A 23,347-nucleotide genomic window follows, 5' to 3' on the forward strand; every position below is an offset into this window, starting at 1 on the left:
TATTACAAAGCGGAAACACACCGACCTTCTATCAAAATATGGCCTGAGTTAACCTAATTTTTTTTCATGACTTTATATAACTTTTTAATAGTGTTGAAGTGTATTGAATTGCCATTGTCCTAAGTTGTCCGGTTACACCTAGAACAACCTTGAAGGGATTAAGCCAGATATATTTGAAAAATAAAATTGAAAACACACAGAATGAACCATTTCCTAATGATTTATTGAAAGCTAAACATTATCGTTACGTAGCAAATATCTTAAATAAATACACAATACAAACGATTTAAATAAAATTTAAACTTTATGTTCTATCCTTGCCAAGGCGACAAAACTCTTCTTTGTAGTGAGATCGTGATAGCCGACTGGCCCCATTTCACAGTCGGCGCAGCTCAGGTATTTAATGTCATCTTTCGTCAACGAGAAACCGATGTTTTCAAACGTGTACATGTCGTCAACTTCCCAGAAATCTAATAAGTCTTCGCTCTCCGGATCTAGGAAGTTCTTCTTTTGGGTCATCAGCGGAAGGTTTTTCTACAAATAATAAGACATATAGATAATAGAATGATTCAATATTACAATCGGAGTCACAAAAATCGCACATCTTTGAAAATAAGTTTCATATGCCCAGTTTCTTGGAAGGTAGATTTAGTTGGGCTTCCATGGATCCCCGATACTTCAGCCAGTCTGAGATACTTACTCCAAGCATTTCAATGGAGTCTTTATTGGGGAGTACGAAATTGCAGGCGCTAAAGTGTCAACTACTGCAGATCACATCTACGCAAGGAGCCGTCCAATCGTTGTTTCCACCTACAGACCAATGGCATAACTTTCATTGGATAGCAGCTTTGATAGTCCATGGTCGTAGCTCGGCGACTGTCAGCATGCTTCCATGCCATATGTCCCCTTCTTAATATTACCTATGTTGAAAACTGATAGAAGAATGAAAACTGAGCTATTTTAAAAATAAATTATTATTTGAGTACACCACTGTAATACACTGCTCTTGGAGTGGCAAGACCCAAAGCTTGGAATGGAAACTGCCACATGATTTAAGAATGATCAAAGACTCGACAGAATTTAAAGCTAAACTTAAAACTCATCTTTTCAGAAGATAAATAGATAATTTTCAGACTTAAATAGTTGTCCCCATTAGATATTTAAGTTGAAATCAAATTTGTGTTTTTAAAGAGCCTTTGCATGCAGCGGAATTCGACAAGTTTACCCATTTGTTTTCATTTTATATACGCCTTCTGTTTATTTGTATAAATTTGGTTATTTTGTGAAATAATTAGCTATAAATGCATTATTTCTGAACCTTCAAACTTCACATGGAACTTTAATGCATCTTTTAACATCTGCCACCACGTAAATAGTTATCAACAAAGCTTACCTCTTGGGAAACGTAGGCGGCCGATTTCGGCAGGAGAATTTTCGATTTGCAGTATTTACAGAGAACCAAATTCTTGTTTTTATCGTCCTCAATCTCAGACACAAATTCCGCTGACGGCATTTTAAATATTACAATATTGTAGTGTAAAATAACAACAGATTCGGGAGAAAGTCGTAAGAAATGAGGTTTGACTTTGACAGCAATGACAGGTGATTGTTGTTGTTTCTTTGAGTTGGTACTGTTGGTAGTTTGCCGGCTTTGCCCGGCAGAGGTGCCAGGTCAAAAAATTCAAACCTCCCTAGAAATGTAGAAATGAGAGAAACTCCCAGATGCCAGACCAAATTCTCCCTAGGGAGTTTTTTTTCTATCAAGTCCCTAGTACAGCCCGCCATGCACAGGACCACTTGGCGTATATTGGCCGTTGCACACGTTGCCAACCCGCTTATTGTCGGTTTTCGTGCACACATCAAAGGATCTTGGCGCCAACCCGCCAACAGCGTTCACACACTGGCGGTTTAGCCCCAATGTTGGGCCAATGCGTTGCGCCAACTTGTACTAGGGACTTTAAGAACAGTTGTTTATAAACTGTAGCAGTACCTATTTATCCAACGAATTTTAGCGCCCTTTTTTATTGAACAAAAACGAATAATAAAACACAAGAATTAAGATGACAATTTTATTTATAAACTGCTTCAAACCTTATAATCTAATAACACATCATAATTATTGTATTCCAGATTCATAGTAATTAATAATATAATGAATTGCACCAAAATTGGATTAAAAACAAAAGACAGTTATATTATGTTATTATTGACTCAATATAAAACTGCTTAGTGAGAATACTACTGTACTTTTATGAAAAGGCTACCTCTGTAGATCAGAGGTAGGGGGCACTTGTATTAAACTGGATACACATTTGTTTCCCAAATATACAAACTAACTTCAAGCTACCTGAAAACTATGTCTCTATTTATTATCGATGTTTGTTGGAAACAGTTTTTCAAATACATTTACAAAACCCTGAAAGATAGTAATATATTTTAATTCTACATTCATATTTACATATACAAATTAGAGCTATCGACTGACATATTGGAATATGCAATTTACAGGTCCAGACCAATGCCATGCAATGGGTTCCATGATAACTCAGCACAATAACAATTCAACACACCTATAAAAAGTATTATTGAGTCATTAAAAGTGATGAAACAAAAACTAGGTTAAATACTTACGTATGTAATCTATCTAACCTAGTATTTGTTTCATCACTTATCATAACTTTATAACACTTTTTATAGGTGTGTTTAATTGTAATTTTGATGAGTTATCGTGGAACCTCACCCCTCATACCTTTTACCTTCCCAGAACTTCCTTTCCTTTAAAAAAAACCCTCATAGCATCTGCAAAGATGACATAGGCCCTAAGGGAAATTATTTTCCTCGTGGCCTCCTGTGTGGAATTAATGTTAAAAAAAAAAATACCTTTGATAATCACTTTTCATGATTTTTTAAATTTGTTGAGTTATGTCCGGTTACCCATAAAATGATAAGCAGCACTCTTTCGGTAATCCGCGGCTCCATTATCCAACCACTACTAGAATCCGTCATTCCGTTTACCAGTTAAAGAACAAAATCAAGCTCTATAATTGGCCGGTATTCGTGTGTCAAATTCAGTAATACGCCGCATGCTTAGACTCGGGCGCCAAGCTTTGCATTCAGTTACTATACCGCCATTTAACTTACCAGAGTTGATCATTATACCAGTCCCAGTTTATTCAACAATTTCGTTTATTTAACCGTCACTATGCATTGCTGTTTTAGGAAATCTCCTCTGTATTAGAACATTTCTAGTAACCGACGCATGTGTTTCTGTTCGTTTCGTTCTTTCACGTGTTTTGTTTTAATAATGATTTGTAAACGTGACATCTTAACTTTAAACCAAAAAATGGTAATTTTACGAAAGATCGGTAGCTGTGTTTTAGATTGAATTAGGACCCCTGCTAATCTTTGTAGAAAAGTCGTAAAAGAGATGGTTTGACTTTTGCATATAATACTGGAGACCATCCCGGAGAGAAGACGTACAGTTGGCCCCCCATCCAAAGTTGGAGAATGGAACTCCAGAGAGTGCGAGGAGAGGCTGGACCTGACGTAGCCCAGGAAGCTTGGAGACGCCTCGTCGAAGTGATGGGACAAAGAGGAGATGAGATAAGATAAGAACCCTTAACTTACAGGTCCAAATCGGCACTTTGAACTGACATATTAGAACCAACATGCAAGTTGTAAAACACAAGACAAATATGTCACCACTACAGGTTTTGCTTTTTTCAGTGAATAGTCATAATAAAGTATGCTTAATTATATATTCTCATCCTGCTGGTCTCCTTAAGAATCTAGTCAGACAAACATTTTCACTAATAACAAATCAGAACAGACAGGAGCGTGTTGTGAGCAAAATTTGTCTTTACTTCTGATGAAATTCATTTTTTTCAAATACATTTCTTGAACAGTTCTCAATTTCATCAGCCTGTCTGAGGCCTACGAGTCGAAAGTTCATATGCAAATTGGTGACATCAGTTTTCTTTCAGTATAGATCACATATCTTTTCAGTGGTAACAGCAATACAAAGATTACACCAAGTCCTTGTACTTGCAAAAAAGGTTTCGCCCCAAGTGGTAGAAACGTTTTAGGTTTGTTCAAGCTTTCGTCACATTTGACATTTGAGACTGCTCGATGGCTGTTCACTATGTAAATATGCGATAAAAAGCTGATAAGGTCTAAATTCGGCATTTATCGTGGAGTTTAAATGTCGAAAAATCAAAATGGCTCTGGGATGGAATGTCAACTGGGATGATGTCAGACAAGACAATGTCAACTATGACAATGTCAAATGTGATGATGTGAAATGTGAGATGTAGCAATGTCAAACACGATGATGTCTAATAAGATGATGTCAAACTTGACAATGTCAATCTTGACAATGTCAAATGTGACAATGTCAAATGTGACAATGTCAAATGTGACAAAAGTTTGAAGCATCCCAACATTGTTTCAATATTTGAAAGATAACTCAGTAGTTTTTTATTGCACTGATTCTAAAGAGAGACCGCCACGATTCTACACAGGTCTGTAACGAATAGATCACATTACGATAATTTGTATTTTACGATCCATATCGCTTTTAGACGCCGGAAAGCAGGGGTGGTTTCCTTCCCGGCCACGCCTCTTTGGCGTACTTCTTCTTGCGTGGTTCGTTGGACGGCCCCTGCGGTCCTTCCACGGACGTGTCGCTCATGGCGGACCGGTTGTTGTTGGTGACGCTGGTATTGGCAGACAGGTTTGCGGATACATTCTCACTCTCGGATATGTCCATGCTTTCATAGAGGTCCACGTCGGGCGCCGGATTCGGGAGGGACAGACCGAGCCTATAATGAAAATAGGCAAGGTTAACAACAGGCACAAAAATATCATACAGAATTAAAATCAACCATGAATTCGACAATGTTATTGGGATTGCGATGGGCTGGACATGTGGAAAGAATGCAAGATGACAGGATACAGGATGAACGGATAGACTGTGTGGAGGAGGATTGGAGCAGAACGGGAAGGACTGAGGTCAGGAGGCGAATGGCGACGCACCGTAGCAACTGGAGAACATTTGAGGAGAAGGCCAACTCCGACCCTAAAATGCATGAGTTTTATAAAAGGATGATCCTATCTTTATAAAATATGTTATTGGGTGGGAATAATATATGTTCTTTCTTTAATTTATATTATTACGAAACAAGTCCCAACTGCTCCCAACCGTCTGGAGCCAATGAGACTATGGTAACCCTAATTGGGGTTTGTCGTGAGGCTGAAGGTAATGAGGAGCAGAAAGAGATGGAAAGGTTGGGAAGTACCTAGCTAATCATATCTGTTCACCAAACATGGCAAAGCCATTTCAAGCAACGTTTTTATTCTGAATGGCAGTCTTTTTTTCTCAACAGATTTTGCAGTGAATGAAGACTTCATTAAATGAAATTATTTCACTCTTTAACATTTTCAAAGCTGGCCTTTTCAACGCAACCTGAGAGAGTACAAAGACGATTTACAAAATTAACTAGAGCTTTGAAAGACCGGCAATATGAAGGTAGACTCGAGGAACCAAGATTACCAAGGTTGAAAGAAAGCCGAGAAAGGCATGTCTTGATTAAGAGTTGATCAAAATTTTATGTGGACACTATAGTTGCCAAATCCAAAGAAATCTTCACCATCAACAAAAATAATAATTTTTTCTTCAATTATTGCTAAATCACTTTGTGGCATCATTTTCCTTAAATGAAATTAATAACTCTGTAAGCACTACTAAAAAGGATTGACATGTTTCAAATCCAATGGTTTCTTCGTCAGGATAAATGTATAGTAATATAATGTAATTATACAATTATCCTGACGAAGAAATCATTGGTTTTGAAACGTGTCGATCATTTTTATTAAATAGTGGCATTAACAAATATGTATTGAGCAGGCATTACACGTATGCTACCAGAATGAGAGTTCCGTAGGGCGCTTAAATGGACTGCGCTGTAAACTGTTACCTTTCATTAGCGGACTTTACTTTTATACGTAATGTAATGATTGTGTTTTAACGAAACTTCGTGGATCAGTATATGCGACATCCACGCAGACGAGATTAAACTGATTGAACTCCCATTGCGAACTAGCATAACCCCCGATGATTTCAACGACACTGTTAGCGGCATGCCTATGATTATCTTGAAATGCAGTACTAACCTGGCTCCAAACATGGACATGCTCCCGGAGAGTGTGAGGCCACCTGGTCCGGGGGGGATTGAGGCCGGAGGGGGCAGGTCATGGTACAGCACAGAGGGGTGGAGGTGCTTGGACAGGTCGCGCATGTGATGGGATTGACCTGCAACAAGAACAACATAATTGTAATAATATTAATATTTATTTATTTTTCGGAATAACTTTATTGAGTAAAATCCTCAAATTGTAATATTTAATTATTGAAGACAATATTAGCGATTTCCAAACGAAAATCTGAAACAGAAAAATCAGAAAAGGATACGGTCACATCTAGGACTCGAACCCAGGACCCTTGTCTTGCCAGGACACATTAAAAATAAAAAAGGTTTATCTAAAAAGACGCTGCATAGATTGCATTTAGTTCGGGTTGAATCTTGCGATCATACATAAAGATAGTTTCGACGGCCGGCATAGTCCAGTGGTAACGCATTGGACTGCCATTCCGAAGGTCGCGGGTTCGAACCCGGCGTGCGCAAATAAATTTTATTTGATTAATTTGTGTTATTTCACAATTAATTAATTAAAATAATATATAGTATATTTGCGGCACGTTCCAGAGTGGAAGATACTACCAGTATCGCCCTGGTGTAAGACCACCATTCAGAATTGAAACGTTGCTCCAAATGGCTTTAGCCGTGTTTAGTGACTAGATCTGAATAGCCAGGTACTTCCCCACCTTCCTCTTTCCCTTCCCCACTTACCTTCAGCCTCAAAACATCCCCCAATTGGGGATGCCATAGTCTCACTGGCTCCAGACGGGAGCAGTTGGGACTCTTGTGAGTTATTCACTATAAAAAAAAAAAAGTAAAAATGTGCGGTGAAAAAATGAAGACAATGTTGGTAGTTCTTATTCGCAGTATGATACAGTTAAAAGTGACCGAGGGGGATAGGGTCCCATTAGCTCAGTGGTAGAGCGGTGTCCCGGCAAGACAAGGGTCCTGGGTTCGAGTCCTAGATGTGACCGTATCCTTTTCTGATTTTTCTGTTTCAGATTTTCCCGCCACATTCAATTTTGCGACACTTGCCCAGTATTATATGCAGATACTTTTCATTCTTCTCCTTCCCTCCCCTTGGCTCGTCAAAACAACATCAACTTACTCTCGTCTCCCGTTGAGAGCTTCATCCTCTTGGTGCCGAGGGGTCCTGCTGTCGGCACTATGGTGGTCTTCACCAGATTCCGGAAGCGCCCCACGCTGGGATCCACATCCTCGGGGTTGATGATGTCAACGTCTTCGTTGAAGGACACTTCCCGGCGCTGGCGCTTCGAAGGCGGCATCGCGTTGGAGGACACCCCGATAGCGCCGCGCTTGTTGCTGGAGTTCTACAAAGGAATTTTACAATTAGTAAACTAACTAATTAACCATCAGGTTGTTTCATCGCAGGGGTAGGCAGAGAAGATAAACTGCCACACGACTCTGTCTAGGCACTAGTGCACCGGGAATATTCCCCAAACTAATGTAAAATAAAAAAAAGGTTTATATGATTTAGGATTATACTGACATCACAGGCAAAAAGGCAGCTGAGAATTTGCAAAGGTCACATTCTGATGTACGAGACCTTTCACATATTATAATAGAAGAATATCAGAATGTGACTTTAGCAAATTCCTACCTGTATTTTTGCTTATGACGGCAGTATAGGTATCGCGGCGAATGTTTAGTTGAACACATTACTCACACAGATGTATTGCTTGTTTACAGCACATTTAAACTTGTTATTCAACTTCACAAAAGAAAACATAAATGAAATATTAAAAAAAATTTATAAAAATAAAAAACTTTTGATTGTTTCAGTTATATTTGAACGATGGATTGAATAAAAAGAACACACTGCAAAAACAGTGTTTCTCAAATGTTCTTAACCGATCATCATATACACTTATTTTCCATTTTTTGCTAGTAATAATAAGAGGCGTAAGCAAGTCAAAAGGTTGTTTCTCAGTAACGTTTCGCAAGGACATCACTGTCAGAAGGGTATACATAATATGCACCAATACACACAATCCTAAGAAGCATTATTTGTGTCAACTCTAATGGGTATTTTCATTGTTTTTTTATAGTCAAAATAATTTACGATAATGACGGCATTTTTATTTTGACAATTTAAAATGTGCCAAAATGATTTGCCGAATAAAAGACATGTTTGTGCGTATGGTGTTGGTGACATCATGCCAACGTTGGTAGGTTCTGTGTGATAGCTGTCTTACCAGCCAGTGACATTTTCTACAGCTTAATGACATTGTAGCCAGTTCAAACCATTTAGGAATCAACTAGTACGCTAAAACATAAAAAAATTACCTTCATATCAGTTGCGTCGTCAGTGGAAATTCCAAGCATGGAGATTCTTCGGTTATGGGCGGTGTTGAACTCTGTCAAATTCTGAAAACAAATTTCAATTTCACAATACTCTGTAAGTCTTGTATTAATTGTAAGAATATGAAAGATAAAACATTTGGACACAACACAATAAGATAAAACTCAATGGTTGCAAGCACTGAATAGATAATAACTAGAAGCCAAGCGGTAACGGATTCAAACAATATACCCCGTTACAAATAATTAAGAAATGTCGAGAACTGACTTATGCTCTAGCAACCGGCTCTCCACTAGACGCAACGGGTAGCGGCTTTTGGCCGGGACAATAATTTGGTTGCAGCTTTCCAAGACGGACGTGCGAATGCGGAGAGTGAATTCAACACGCAATATAATTATTAACTTCATATTTCATTTAAAATTAATACATAATTGGTTTACGCTCAATTTCAAATTTTTTCTTCTTAAACATTACAAACAGCTGGCGCCCTTTTTTTTTGAAGTATAGAATCCTAATGGCAAATGCAGGTAACTCCATTAATGGAGGACTGAACGCAGTTGGCGCTGACAAAAAATTGTCCAAAGAAGCGAAGTTAGCAGTCCACAATGGTATCAAAGTGAGACATGGAACTGGCAGAGAAAAGATGAAAATAGACTGAATGCTGTTGAAATGAGATCCCTAAGACATATGTGTGGTAAAACCATTTATGATTGTGTGAGAAATGTGGAGATCCGCAAAGAGCGCAAGGCTGATGTAAGCGTAATAAGTAAGATTAAGGAAGGGACACTTAGATGGTTTGGGGGCGGATGCATCTACCCACCATCTGCGTGGCGGGCTGGATTGGCAGAGGCCGTTGAGGAAGACCTTTTGACTTCTCCAGCAGGATTCTCTCGACCCATCGCCTTGCACCGAAGTGGGAGCAACCTAATAGGTTACCAACGTAACCCTAATACATGTTTCCTTCCCAGAATTTCTTCTTTATTTCATTAAAAAGACCCTCCACACAGCATCCCAAAAGATGAATAGGCCCCGAGGAAAATATTTTTCTCAGGGCCTTCTGTGCATATATAATGCAAAAAAAAAATTATAATTCACGAAATAATTCAAATATTCGAAAAAGTTAGGATCAATTTTACACAAATGAGATAAAAATGTTTGAATCATATCACACAAATGGGATAACATTGTATCAATTTCACACAAATGAGATAAAATTGTATCACAAAAGAGATAAAATTGTATCACAAAAGAGATAAAATCGGATCAATTTCACACAAAAGAGATAAAATTGGATCAATTTCACACAAATGAGATAAAATTGGATCAATTTCACACATACGAGATATAATTGAGCTTACTTCAGAATCACGGAAAAGCCCACAAAGACACTTCTATCATTTTCATCTGTTCGGTGTATAAGACCTTTCGACACCGCACCAATAAAATTAACAATCTGTTTATCAATTTCACCAAAAAGTAAGGAAAATTTAAGCTTACTTCAGGTATGCAGACATGCCTGACATCATGGTTTATCCCTTCAGTGTTTGCAAGCAAAATGTTTCAAATGTCATATCACAGTTTGTTTTGATGTTTACGATATGACAAATAATCAAATAATTGATAAACTTGTCCAATTACATTACACGCTTAATATGAACAGAAAAAATTATAAATAGAACTTGGTTTCAACTTAATTACTACAAGAAACAACTATTTATGTCAGGTTAGATGGTAAAAGATGCATTAAAGTTCCATTTTAACTCAATAAAAGTTATGTTTGAAGGTTAGGAAATAGATATAAATTATTAAAATAACCCAAACAAACACCCTAAAAACCTATTTTGTTAATGTAAACTTAAACCTCCGACTTAAATAGTTATCTCCATCAGATATTTAAGTTAAAATCAAGTGTTGTTGTTTTTTAAGAGCCTCGGAATGCAGCGGAATTCGACAAGTTTACCAAATAATTAAATCAATATTGTGGAAGATTAGTGCAATCCCACACATCTCATAAATACACACAAGTATGAGTTTAAATGTATAAAAATATAATAATAATGGAAAAAATATTCAATAATATGTCAAAAACATAAAATAAAATAAATTAGCAACAATAACAATAATAATAATAGCATTACATACATTAGAAAAATCCTACTTAACTAGTTAACCATTACACTGTTATATTATTGTACTAACATCCATTTCCGTTTGCGATTCCGGCAGACCAAGTAATATTCCTTCGGAATCTGCAGCAGGAATGTCTTCCATAATACTTCTGTTGTTGCCAGATGGCCGTTCTCTAAATAAAAAAAAATAAATCATTAATTTTTACACATTACAACATTATCAGAACCTTACTTTTTAAATAATATAATATTTATGAGCCATTTGCATGATTTTTTAATTGATTTTTTAAAAACATTTTTAACGGCATTTTCGTCGCAGAAATGTTTGGACGAATAGCATTTTTAATCCCTTTGAAATTAAAAAAAAAAAACGTTGTCATGTCAAGTTCCCTCATTTTTTAGCCAACGTTTTGAAGAGCGTTTATAATGTCCATCATCAGGGCAAATGTGTAATGTGTAATTCCACATCTGCCCTAATGATGAATATTGTAACACTGTCGGGAATGTCGGCTAAAGGACTTATCGCAAAATATAGTACCCCAAAAAATAAAATAAACAGTACTTTTGGCTGTGAAAATTTCAAATCATGTCGCCTTTTTATGTAGTTTGAATAAACATACAAATTTTTAAAACATAACTAGCTGACAGTTAATTATTAAGTATCAAATTACATAAATGAAACGTTGACTAACCAACTTAACATCACGACGTTTCATTACAGGGGTTGGCAGAGAGGACGGACTGCCACACAACTCTGTCTTGGCACACACTCCTTGCCTCATTCACATTCATACATTGCATCAAACATACTCTTCTGTTAATCTGATTCTTGACACCCACCCCTTACATCTTCTTCCTTCCTTTCCTTCAAATGACTCACTACATAGCATCCCCTAAGATGACATAGGCCCTATGTTACATGATAAATTAAACATTTATTAACAGCTAGCTGTACCCCGCCACGCGTTGCTGTGACTCAGTCTGTCTGTGCAGATAGAGAAACAATAGCGCATGTTGCTTTTACGTCCAACAGATGGCGCTGTGTTACAGGTGACATCTATATAATGTAGGTATGTAAAAACACACGCGTATTCAAATGTAACATTGTGTCAAAATTTCAAAGCAATTGGTGAAGAACTTTCGTATATTTAAGATTTTGAACAAACCAACATTTTTATTTACACAGATAGATTTCGTTAATTTTTTTTTTTTAAATTCAATGAATTTTTTTCTAACTAACTAACTAACTAACTAACCATCACGCCGTTTCCCCGCAGGGGTAGGCAGAGAGGACGGACCGCCAAACAACTCGGTCTTGGCACACACTCCTTGCCTCATTCACATTCATACATCGTCTCATACATACTCTTCTATTGTTCTGACTCTTGACATGGCCCGACTCAAGTATCTGATTCACTTGGTCGAGCCATGTCTTCCTCGGGCGTCCCCGACTTCTGCTACCATTCACATTTGCATCGTATATTCTCCTTACACTCCTTTCTTCGCTCATTCGCTCTACATGCCCAAACCATCTAAGCGTCCCTTTCTTGATCTTACTCATTACGCTTATATCAGCCTTGCACTCTTTGCGGATATCCACATTCCTCACACGATCATACATGGTTTTACCACACATACGCCTCAGGGATCTCATTTCAACAGCATTCAATCTACTTTCATCCTTTCTTTGCCAGTTCCATGCCTCACTTCCATACATCAGGGTAGGTACCAGCACTCCATTGTGGACTGCTAACTTCGCTTCTTTGGACATTTTTTTGTTAGCGCCAACTGCGTTCAGTCCTCCATTAATGGAGTTACCTGCATTTACTCTTCTTTCAATATCTCTGTCAGCCTTCCCATCTCTCGTAAACATGCTTCCTAAATACACAAATTCATCCACCTGCTCCAAGTATTCCTCATTCACAACTATATTGCACACTGTTTTCGTACTTTCTCTTTCAAACACCATTACTTTAGACTTACTTACATTCATCATTAACTCATTCTTCACGCATACTTCGTTCATCCTAGACACGAGAGACTGCAGATCATCCATACTATTAGCAATCAGCACCGCATCATCAGCATACAACAGGCAACATACTTTCAGATTACTCAAATTCGCGCCCAATCCCACATCTTTCAATTCTTGCATACAATTATCCATGTATAGATTGAATAACCACGGTGACATTACGCAGCCTTGTTTAACACCTTTTGTGATATCAAACCACCCCGTAAAACCACCGTTCACCCTAACACATGCAACGCTTCCCTCATATAGAGACGCAATTGCCTGAGTCAGATTCGCATTCACTCCATACTTGGACAACACCTTCCATAGCTTTTTCCTGTCGACTCGGTCGTATGCTTTTTGTAGATCTACAAAGGCACAGAAAAGTTTCTGGTTTTTTGCCAGAAACTTCTCGGTGAGCATACGCAATGAGAAGATCTGGTCCATGCACCCCCTTCCACTCATAAAAGCACCTTGCACATCCCATATTTTATCCTTTGTTTCCTTTCTTACCCTTTCAATCAAAATTCTACCATACAGCTTTTTTTTTTTTTTTTTTTTTTTTTTTTTTTAACGAATAAATAGTTAATACATAATATCAAAAAACAAGTCCTGCTAAGCCGATTGAATTGGCTTGTCAACAGGTGCTTAAAGTTAGTTTCAAATACATTTTTTAAAGTTATAATTTACATCTTATATCTACAGAATTAACAATTTTTTCATACAATATTTCATACATATTAAAATAAATATTTTTTTTCCGATAGCCAATTTTTCACCATATATTTAACCTTATTCATAGATTTACATTGCTTTATAGTGTCAGGTAATAAATTAAATATCTTCGGTATGTTGTATTCAAACGTTCTCTGTCCGTATTTATTATTAAATTTCGGAACTATTAACCCGTCATTGCGCGTGAATCTAGTACTGTATTTATGTTCTAATTTTTCTTTATGCTGCGGGGTAAATATATACTGAATTATGATTTTTTGCCATAATATAGCCTTAACAGGTAAAATTTTGGCACTCTGAAACAGCAACGGTGTATTATGTCTCTGTTTAAAAATATTAGGGACGACTAGTAATTTTACAATTGCGTTTTGTACAACTTGGACTTGTTTCAGATTGGTTGTACTAGTATTTCCCCATATGGTTAATCCATATCTTATAATAGATTCTGCCATTGACATATAAATTATTTTAAGTGTTTCAATTGATAGGAAAAAATTTAATGTGTACATTCTGCCAGCAATTGATCTGAGTCTTTTACAGGTTTTTTTAATATGTTTGTCCCATTTGAAAAAGCAATCTACTGTAACACCAAGATAGACATATTCTGTAATTAATTCTAAGCTTTCACATTTACAATTAGTCGGGATATTTTTATGGATGCAATTAAAACTATGAGAAATAATATTAGGATTGAATTGAAATCTGGCATTAGGTGATCTTATATGCATAACTTTGGTTTTTTTAGCATTTATTAATAGTCCTGCATCATGTGACCATTTACAAAGTTGATTAAAGTCAATTTGCATGAGTTCAATTGCAATTTTTAGATCTTTATGTGATATGACCAATGCCGTATCATCTGCAAATACAAAATGTTTAACAAAAGAGAAAAGTTTTTTCATTATAGTTACATAAATTATATATAGTGTAGGTCCCAATATGGAACCTTGTGGAACTCCTGCAGATACATTCTTTGTTTTACTAAAGTATTATTTATTTTGGTACATATTTTTCTATTTCTAAGATAATCTTTAAATAAATTTAACACATTTCCTCTTATTCCAATTTTTTCTAAGGTTTCTAGCAGTTTTTTAGAGTTAATTGTGTCAAAAGCTTTAGAGTTATCGATAAATAACACAATAACATGTAATTTATTATTTAATTGATTATTTATGTAATTGGAAAAATCTTGCAGTAATTTTTCAGTATTTTTTTTTCTTTGAAAGCCATATTGATTGGGATCTATGATAGCGAATTTTTCAATGTAATTATTTAATTTATTTGATAAAAATTTTTCGAGAATTTTTTCTAACGCAGGTAGTATACTAATAGGCCTATAATTTCCCAGTTCAATGTGTTTTCCACCTTTAAATATTGGTCTAGTAATGCTACATTTAAATTCTTGTGGAATTTTTGCTTGCTTTATTATCGTATTGATTAAATGAGTAATTATTGGCCCAAGAGTTTTTATATTTCTTTTTAAATCAAACATTCTTATATTGTCAATACCTGTGCTTTTAGAGTTTTTCATTTTTTTAACAATGTTTTCAATATCAGTTATAGTAGCTCTTGGTATAAATAAACTGTGAGGCAGTTCTTCCAGTACAATATTAGTAGCTTTGTGATTGCATTTATGTAACATGTTGCTGATGCTATCCGAGAAGTAATTCACAAAATCATTTGACACAGAATCCTCAGTTCTATCTTTTAACATATATCGTGTTATTGTTTCATCACGATATATGTTAAAAGATAGAACTGAGGATTCTGTGTCAAATGATTTTGTGAATTACTTCTCGGATAGCATCAGCAACATCAGCAACATCACAACTGAACTTAGCAGGCTAATAGCCCTATGATTCCCACATTCCATACGTGACCCTTTACCTTTGTATAATGGCATGATCACTGCCCTTCTCCAATCTAAAGGCGTGTAACCTTCCTTTAAACATTGGTTAAAAAGATTGCACAACCATGTGAGAATTATACGGCTCCCTCCTTTAAAATATTCAGCAGCAATATTGTCGAAACCGACAGCCTTACCATTCTTCATACACTTAATTGATCTTTCTATCTCATCCGATGCTAATTTCGGTAACATTCAGTCCATCATCGTTCATATCTGATTCGCCGCTAGAATCACTGTCACTCACTTCGCTTTCAAAGACTTCCTCGAAATACTTCATCCATCTCTCTTTTATTTTTTCCTCATTCGTCAACATTTTTCCATCTTTCGATTTTATTACTTTCATGCTTCCGGTTTCAGGGCCACACCGGGACCTTTTGACTTCCTTCCAAAACAACTTAATGTTTTCTTGGAAATGGTTTGTCATTTTCATTCCTTCTTCCTCTTCCATTATTCTATTCCTCTTCTCTCTATTCCTTCTTCTTTTTTTCTATCAAATTCTAATTATTTCTCGGTAGACTAATATTAATTCAGAATGATTATTTCTGTAAGGACGAGTTATTTCACGGGATTTGAAAAATTTCAATGTTAAAATTCAAGTTCTGTTATTATTTCATGGGCCGTTTGTTTCACAGGACAAGGGTAATTAACAGAACATGAATAGAACTTTCACAGAACTTGAATATTAACTTTGAAATTTGATGAATTGTTTAAATTCTGTCATAAACTCGTCCTTAGCCAATTAAAAATACATGCAAAATGCTCATTAGACTTAAATTTGAATATTTTTAGGGTTAAGTTAGTATTTAAATGGCAATACCAAATGTTGACATGAATTTTAAAATTATGAATTAAGAATATAATTACAATTGTTTTGTGTTTTCGTTAATAAGGTAAATGTATGTAAAATAACAATGTTTTTTTTTTAATAATAATACATTTTAATTATTGAATCATTTTATTTAATTTATAACATTGTATTGATTGATGAAATGCAAATTATTTCGGACCAAAGTGAATGATGTTATTGCTGCAAAAGTTTAGGAATAGTTTTTGTTTTGGATGTAAGTTCATACCTACATTAAATAAAAACCGTAGATTTAAAACAACTGAGAAATTCAATGAAAAAGGATGTAATAGAATAAAGGATGATGCATATTTTAAACTTGAGTAATAAAACTGTGGAAAAATATGGTAAATATACAAAAAATAGGGACACGCTAGCAGTTACATTATGTTTTTTGGCTACGGGTGATTCGTACACAAGTCTCGGTTATTTGTTTAAAATCTCAAAATCAACCATTTCACTGTTTGTTATTGAAGTTTGTAAGTTTGCGTGGAAGGGGAACAGTTCTCCACTAGTTTCCTACAAGCAAATCTTCTACTTTTAGCTGTCAATTTTCTTTGATCTTTGCCGACACTCCGCGGGAAACCAAAATTTAATGGAAGATTTGTCTCTCCACAAGAAGAAGACAGAAAAAGTTGTTGTATTTTGTAGAAAATGCAACAAATTTGCCGCAACTTGTGGAAAACTTAGTGGAAAACTTAGTGGAAGACTTTGGTGTAAACGCAGCAGAAAAAGAGAGTATTATAAGACAATGTATGAAAGTGAGAGAAAGGAACAAGCGTGTGCCAATTGTTTGACGGTTCATCATTTCTGCCTACCCCTGTTGGGAATAGGCGTGACAGTTAGTTAATTTATCGCTGCGTATTTTATATGAAAAAAAAAAATTTGAATTAGAATTAAATGATATTATTTATTGAAATAAATGTAAAAATGAAATATTAAAAATATTCCGTATTTAGTAGTAGAGCAGTATCAGGGGGCCTAGTCTGTATCTTTCGAAACTTTCATGCCGCCGGTTTAGCCACGTCACAAACGCGTATTAACCCTTCCGTAATTAGCGACGATGTTCACTCAGTTGACAGCACAGGCAGGGAAAGGTTAAACCACGAACTTATCGGTTTGTTAACCTTTCCCTTACTGTGCTAAAAAAATCCACGTGTTCCGGTGCTGTGTAGTCAATACACATCTCAAAATAAGCGATTTAATATCGGAAAAATATGAATATTCATAGCTAATTGCTTATGTTTATTATATTTTATATCAAAAGTGATAATAATTGTAATTTAATTTGTGAAAACATGAAAAAACTATCGGCAGTTGCTAAAAAAACGTGCGAGGGGTCTACATCTAACGATGGTCCGCGATCGACTGCCGACGGCTGGCACACACACAGCTATGCGGTCGTAGGTATCGATGGTCTAAATCAAAATATAACTGCGGACGTGTGGATTTCTCATGTTCCCGCAAAGCGGGACATTTACTCGCACACTCTTCGCGTAGCAGTATCACACGGCTGATTGTATTGGTGTATTTGTTTCCGATTTTAAAAAAAATCTCCGATTTTTAATTGAATTTGAAAACTATGTAAAATATTATTTTTAATTCAGTGCATAAATATATAACGGAGGAATACCTAAAATGTGAACCCAGAATTTATTATATTTATAGAGTTATTAAAGTTATTAGAAGCAATGTGTAGTAAATACACACCACAGATAAGGAAAGGTTAACCCGAAAGATACAGAGTAGGCCCCCAGAGCAGTAATCAAAAAAAAAGAGCTACTCGGGTAATAAACCGATTTAGAATAGATTTTAAACCTAGAAAATGGATCATGCATATTTAAAACAGACCATGAAATCAGAAATGTTATATGTAGCATAAAACCATCGCAAGATACTGTGGGTTCCAAAGACTGCTATGGGCTGGACATGTGTACAGGTGCCTCAGTGAAAGCTACACTGAGGCAGACCGAGGAAGAGGTGGATAGACTGTAGCAGTTCAATGTTGCCTGCTACGTTTTCACTATTATTTTGTGACATATACACACTGGCGCTTCTAAAAGGAAGTTCGAGACGGGCGACTCGACCGGGTTCGAGACAACAAAGATTTCAGTACCATTCGGGCAGCCTTCGGGGAAACACGCCATTCGGGGAGAGACACGAGCGAGCGCTCCAGACGACATTCTACAGAAATGACGCAGTAGTTTTTGTTAAACGTTTTCGCTGGTCATCGTTTTGCTCCATCTAAATTCAATAACATGTAACGTGTTATTTGGCGCCCTCTTCTAGTTAAACAGGTTAGAATATTATGTTTCACACTTTGTCACACCTATTTAATTTGCTACCAATTTTAATTAATATCCGAGCGCCCAGATCTTCGATCTGACGCTAACGCCTTGGGATGTAACATTTTATTTGTTATTTTAGATGTCTCTTGCTCTTGCACTTAACGTTGTTAAAATAAATGCTAGTTGAAATTCTTAATTCTTTCATTATTGCAAACGTAACAACCCGTTGTTGGTTCCCTTTCAGATTGTTGCAATGGCGACCCTGGTGGTTATAGCCGTTTTTAAATTTACAATGGTTGCAAACTAATTTAACTACCAATTGTTATAACTGTGGGTTTTTAATTCGTTACAAGACATGTGGAAGAGGATTATAGCAGGACGGGAAGGTCTGAGGACTGAAGGCAAATTGCGAGGGACCACAGTCAGCAGAGAGCACTTGTGGAGGTGTCCAAATCTCATCCTGGGATATATGTACATACATTGTGATCAGAGGCGGTTCCTTGGTATGTGCATTTATGCTTGTCTTCAGTCTTCACATAACTTACAACGACAACTGTGCTTCAGTCATCGATATATGAAAGTACGCATCAGTCATGATTTCCGCCAGGTTATTATTTGAATCTTCTAGTATCTAGTACAATATTACTACCAAATAAACAATTATTTTTACCTGATAACATAATTTCTAGTTGATGCTCCGAAATGGAAAATAGAGTCAATGGGAAGTTGCGTTGGCTTGTTCGCTTCTAATCTCATTTGTCCAATGAACGTTCCATGGGCTAAACATATAAGAAAAGTACACTGAAAATGCATTAGCTTCGTCCAGACATCATAAATCAATATCGTGACTTTATTAAAATGAAAATGCATTAGCTTCGTCCAGACATCATAAATCAATATCATGACCATAGACATATGAATATTAGTAGACCTGCCCTAAGTGATTAAAAGCGTATTATCCCCACTCCCCATACCGGTTCCATTGGAACCGGCTGTGCTCGCGTATGGCCTCAAGTGAAATTTGAAAACGTGACGTCATCACTCTTGTGCGAACTATGGTCGAGGCATCATCGGTTCATTTTACGAAATAACACGGCAAAATGTTGACTTGTACTATGAAAACTTGTAAAAATAGATGTGAAAAAGAGAATAAACCCAATTGTCGTATTGCATTCCATATATAAGCATTATTTTACTTTATTTTAAGCATATTCACATCGTATAATATAGATCAGTTTTAGAAACATATACTATCACATCGAGAAACGTCTGGACGCGAAACACAAAGCTGGTTGGTTGCTGGGAAGTAAATTATGAACATTTATAAAAGTGTCTTAACTAAATACTTAAACGAAATATTCCACTCTGAAAATAGAACCGAATTTGGACTTCGCAAATTTGTTCATAACGTGGCAAGTAATTTGCGCTCCCATGTAAAAATGTCTATTCATTCAAAAGGAGATTTTACTTTTAAGAAGTAAATGGTGATATTATAATGCGAGATGCCTATTTACTGTCAGATTGATTTATTGACGAATCACAGTCAGCTTAATCCCCTTCGTTCTTCAACAGTTGATTTTACCACTCGCCATTATCTTCTCGTCTATTAATTCCTATGTCTGTGATCATGACTTTATTAATATATTCATGTCTTTCTTTGTATTTTGTTTGCAGTTGTCTAGCAGCTTATTCTACCCAAAAAAGAGTAAAATGTGTTTACTCCACCCACTTACAAGTACGTCAAAATTATTGAACACTTCTTTTCAATCCTCAGGACGGGTTGTTATGCAGAATTTGAACAATTCATCAAATTTCAAAGTTAAAGTTCAAGTTCTGTGAAAGTTCCAGGGACGGCCCTGAGCCAAACGGCACCTGGCGCTAAAATAAACAAGGCGCTGTTAGGTTAGGTTAAGTTAGAGCAGATTGCTCCAGTTTCGCCACCACAGAACTGGCCCAGGAAAGTTTTGTTATTATTTCATCATGGGCCGATTGTTTCACAGTACTTGGATAATAACAGCACTTGAAATAGGACTTTCACAGGACTTGAATATTAACTTTGAAATTTGATGAATTGTTTAATATCTGTGAAACCCATCTTTAGTGAGCCAGCTAAAATGCTGAGCGGCCCGCCATGCACTAGCTGACATTATTTTCGTAATAACAAAAATATCGCTAATTTTATAAAAAAAAAAATTATACGTAACAAATGTACATTGTGAATAATAAAAACTCATTAAAAACAAAAATGACAAAAATATGTATTTGTAAATTGTACCAACTTACCAGATAATGTGTTTATATATTTATAAAAACCATATATCTATTCTATGTAGTTTCCCCAGGATAGCTATTTATACATCTATTCTATGTAGTTTCCCCAGGGCAGCTATTTATAAAGATATCCTATGTAGTTTCCCCAGGGCAGCTATTTATACATCTATTCTATGTAGTTTCCCCAGGGCAGCTATTTATAAAGATATCCTATGTAGTTTCCCCAGGGCAGCTATTTATACATCTATTCTATGTAGTTTCCCCAGGGCAGCTATTTATAAAGATATCCTATGTAGTTTCCCCAAGACGGCTACTTATACATCTATCCTATGTACAGGGTTTTCCAATAAGAGGTGTTATTTTGATATTCAATCGTAAAAGATCAATGGTTTCGTTGCTTGTGTGGCACGTAGCGCCGTCTTGTTGAAAGTAAATGTTGTTCAGATCAATACCATCCAATTCCGGCTTAAAAATTCATTAATCATCTCTCAATAGCGCAATCCATTCACCGTAACTGTTGCTCCAGCCTCATTTTCGAAAAAGTAAGGACCAATGACTTCGCCAGACCATAAACCGCACCAAACAGTCACACGTTGAGGATAGAGAGGCTTTTCAACAATAACTCTTGGGTTTTCCGAGCCCAGATGCGACAATTTTGCTTGTTGAGGAAGCCACCGAGGTGGAAATGGGCCTCATCACTCAAGATGATTTGCATTTGATTCACTCAAGTGAATTTTAATAATTTCAATGCGTTGTTGAAGCGTGTATCGTTCCATTTATATTAATGGCGTAGTTTCTACTTGTAAAATGTCAAAAAATAATGACAGCTTCAAAAGTAACATCTACCGAAATAGCGGGCTATTCAAAATAACACCTCTTATTGGAAAACCCTGTATTATTTTAAATGAACAAATTTTGTGAAATAACACTTAAAATTTAATCACATAAAGTTGTGTTTGTAAGTGACGAAACGACAAGCTAGAATAATAGTAAGATACATTATTTCATTACATGGAGTTGGAAAAACATTGCACAAAATAGGTTGTTAGGTTCTTAGTTTGGGTTAATTAAGTAATTTATGCGTATTTAGATTGAAACAAAACTTTTGCGAAAAGTGTCACTACAAACAAAACAAGTCTAAAATGGCGGCAAAGGGATCATTTATAAGGCTAATTTTGAACTTTGAATAAAAATGGAATTATAATTCATCATTTACCATCTATCCCGATGTAAATCGTTGTTAAACCTAATCTAACCTATCCTAACCTAATCTAATCTATCCTAAACTAACCCATACTGACCTAACTTAACTTATAATAACCTAACCCTTTTTTTAAAATATTTCTTTATGTATAAAACATGCCTAAATACCATTACTTTATTTTCAGAGTTCGGCCAAAATAGTACCTACCTAATCTACAAAGAATAAATGGTAACTCTAGCCACTCGTGTGGTATCAGGAATACCAACACAAGAAAATTTCATCAACATACATTATTTTGGCTGTCATATCATACAACGAAAGCGAATTTTCATTGTACGGAATTATCAATCTAAAATTAAAAAATTCCCAAATGCAGTCAGTTTCCTTTTTATAGTAATTAAAGTAAATCAAAAGGTTTTATTTAAAAAAAAAAATCGTATTAAGCGGGGCCAGCGATCCTGATTACCGTGTGGCGGTTAGGAAAATATTTACCAATGTTATTGCATACGAAAGTTTTAATCAAATAAGTTAAACCTGAACGACAACTTTGAGCAAATATTTCAAACTAATCCAGCACTAAAAAGGTTAACAAGCAATCAAAACTTTTTTTGTAAAAGCACTAATATGTAGGATCCTTCGAATATACGTTTGTTTATATGGCACATAACAAGTTTTAGGTTAATTGTATTTAAAATTCATGTAAACTTACTGCTTCCAAGATCAACGAGGAAAGCCCTGTTTAAATGCTTATGGTACACAAAAGCAGTATGGACTCTCGAACAACTAGCGTGATCAATGCAGAAGTCATTCATTTGTGAATTTCTCCCAAAGAGATAGCATTTCTTCTCGTCCAACATGAGCTTCTGTATCAACTTATCTCCCTTCAAAACGTCCAAATGCAGCCCGGTCGGCGGCTTGCCCGCCCTAGAAACACGAAGTTATCATTGAATACATACTAGAAACGCAATATTTTAGATACTATTTGAAAGATAAATTTACCAGCTTGGTACGTCATAGTGGTTAGCCATTGTTTTATGGTATATTTAGTATTTATCGTCATTAGTTTCCATTGACTCGTAATGACGACCCCATGCTTGGGTTCCAGTTTGACGTTTATAATAAAATGTTGCCATAAGTTATAACCAAATGTGTGTATTCAAAATAAAATATTTTATGTTAGTACCTACTTACACAAGTTCAAGTGCGACAAAAATAATACAAGATTAGGTACCTACCTACCCGCGAACCAAGAGTAGTTTGTGATGAGCGTGTCAGTGTGCCAGAAGTAATCTTTATTCCTCCTTACTTCTGAAGAAAATGATCATGTTATTTATCGGAATCTATTTTATTTGTTTGTCTCGAGATGGTCTCGAGCTCGAGCCTAGGAGTTGAGAGGTTTAATAAACTCTTGTATGTTTGTGTTATGTTTTATA

At 35.9% G+C, this 23,347-nt stretch overlaps 2 protein-coding genes across 2 annotated transcripts; both read right to left on the minus strand.

Annotated features, from left to right (window-relative positions):
- Window positions 1-204: 204 nt before the first annotated feature.
- strat (RAB interacting factor STRAT) lies at window positions 205-1,625 on the minus strand. Its single transcript, XM_089648623.1, has 2 exons — window positions 1,394-1,625; window positions 205-534 (listed from the first exon to the last, which is right to left on the minus strand). Exons 1-2 carry the CDS (start codon window positions 1,511-1,513, stop codon window positions 298-300), a joined length of 357 nt encoding a protein of 118 aa, XP_089504749.1. The 5' UTR covers window positions 1,514-1,625; the 3' UTR covers window positions 205-297.
- A 506-nt stretch (window positions 1,626-2,131) lies between these two features.
- On the minus strand, window positions 2,132-23,026 carry NiPp1 (nuclear inhibitor of protein phosphatase 1). The gene is made up of 8 exons (XM_089648810.1): window positions 22,914-23,026; window positions 22,624-22,838; window positions 19,110-19,218; window positions 10,720-10,822; window positions 8,505-8,585; window positions 7,306-7,528; window positions 6,172-6,310; window positions 2,132-4,820 (listed from the first exon to the last, which is right to left on the minus strand). The coding sequence occupies exons 1-8, from the start codon at window positions 22,940-22,942 to the stop codon at window positions 4,577-4,579; spliced, it is 1,143 nt and encodes a 380-aa protein (XP_089504936.1). The 5' UTR covers window positions 22,943-23,026; the 3' UTR covers window positions 2,132-4,576.
- Window positions 23,027-23,347: the final 321 nt, after the last annotated feature.

The sequence above is a fragment of the Hesperophylax consimilis genome, chromosome 28 (genome assembly GCF_061612785.1).
Source record: "Hesperophylax consimilis isolate HC1 chromosome 28, BYU_Hcon_1.0, whole genome shotgun sequence".
NCBI classification, from domain to species: Eukaryota; Metazoa; Arthropoda; class Insecta; order Trichoptera; family Limnephilidae; genus Hesperophylax; species Hesperophylax consimilis.

Excerpts from the sequence above, each read along its gene's own strand:
- NiPp1 (XM_089648810.1), bottom strand. The coding sequence starts at position 22,942 with ATGGCTAACCACTATGACGTACCAAGCTG. Across the intron at positions 10,823-19,109 it reads ACTAGAAATTATGTTATCAG|AGAACGGCCATCTGGCAACA; the intron begins GTAAAAATAATT and ends TTTTTTATTTAG. Across the intron at positions 7,529-8,504 it reads ACGACGCAACTGATATGAAG|AACTCCAGCAACAAGCGCGG; the intron begins GTAATTTTTTTA and ends ATTCCTTTGTAG.
- strat (XM_089648623.1), bottom strand. The coding sequence starts at position 1,513 with ATGCCGTCAGCGGAATTTGTGTCTGAGATTGAGGACGATAAAAACAAG. Across the intron at positions 535-1,393 it reads CCGCCTACGTTTCCCAAGAG|AAAAACCTTCCGCTGATGAC; the intron begins GTAAGCTTTGTT and ends TATTATTTGTAG.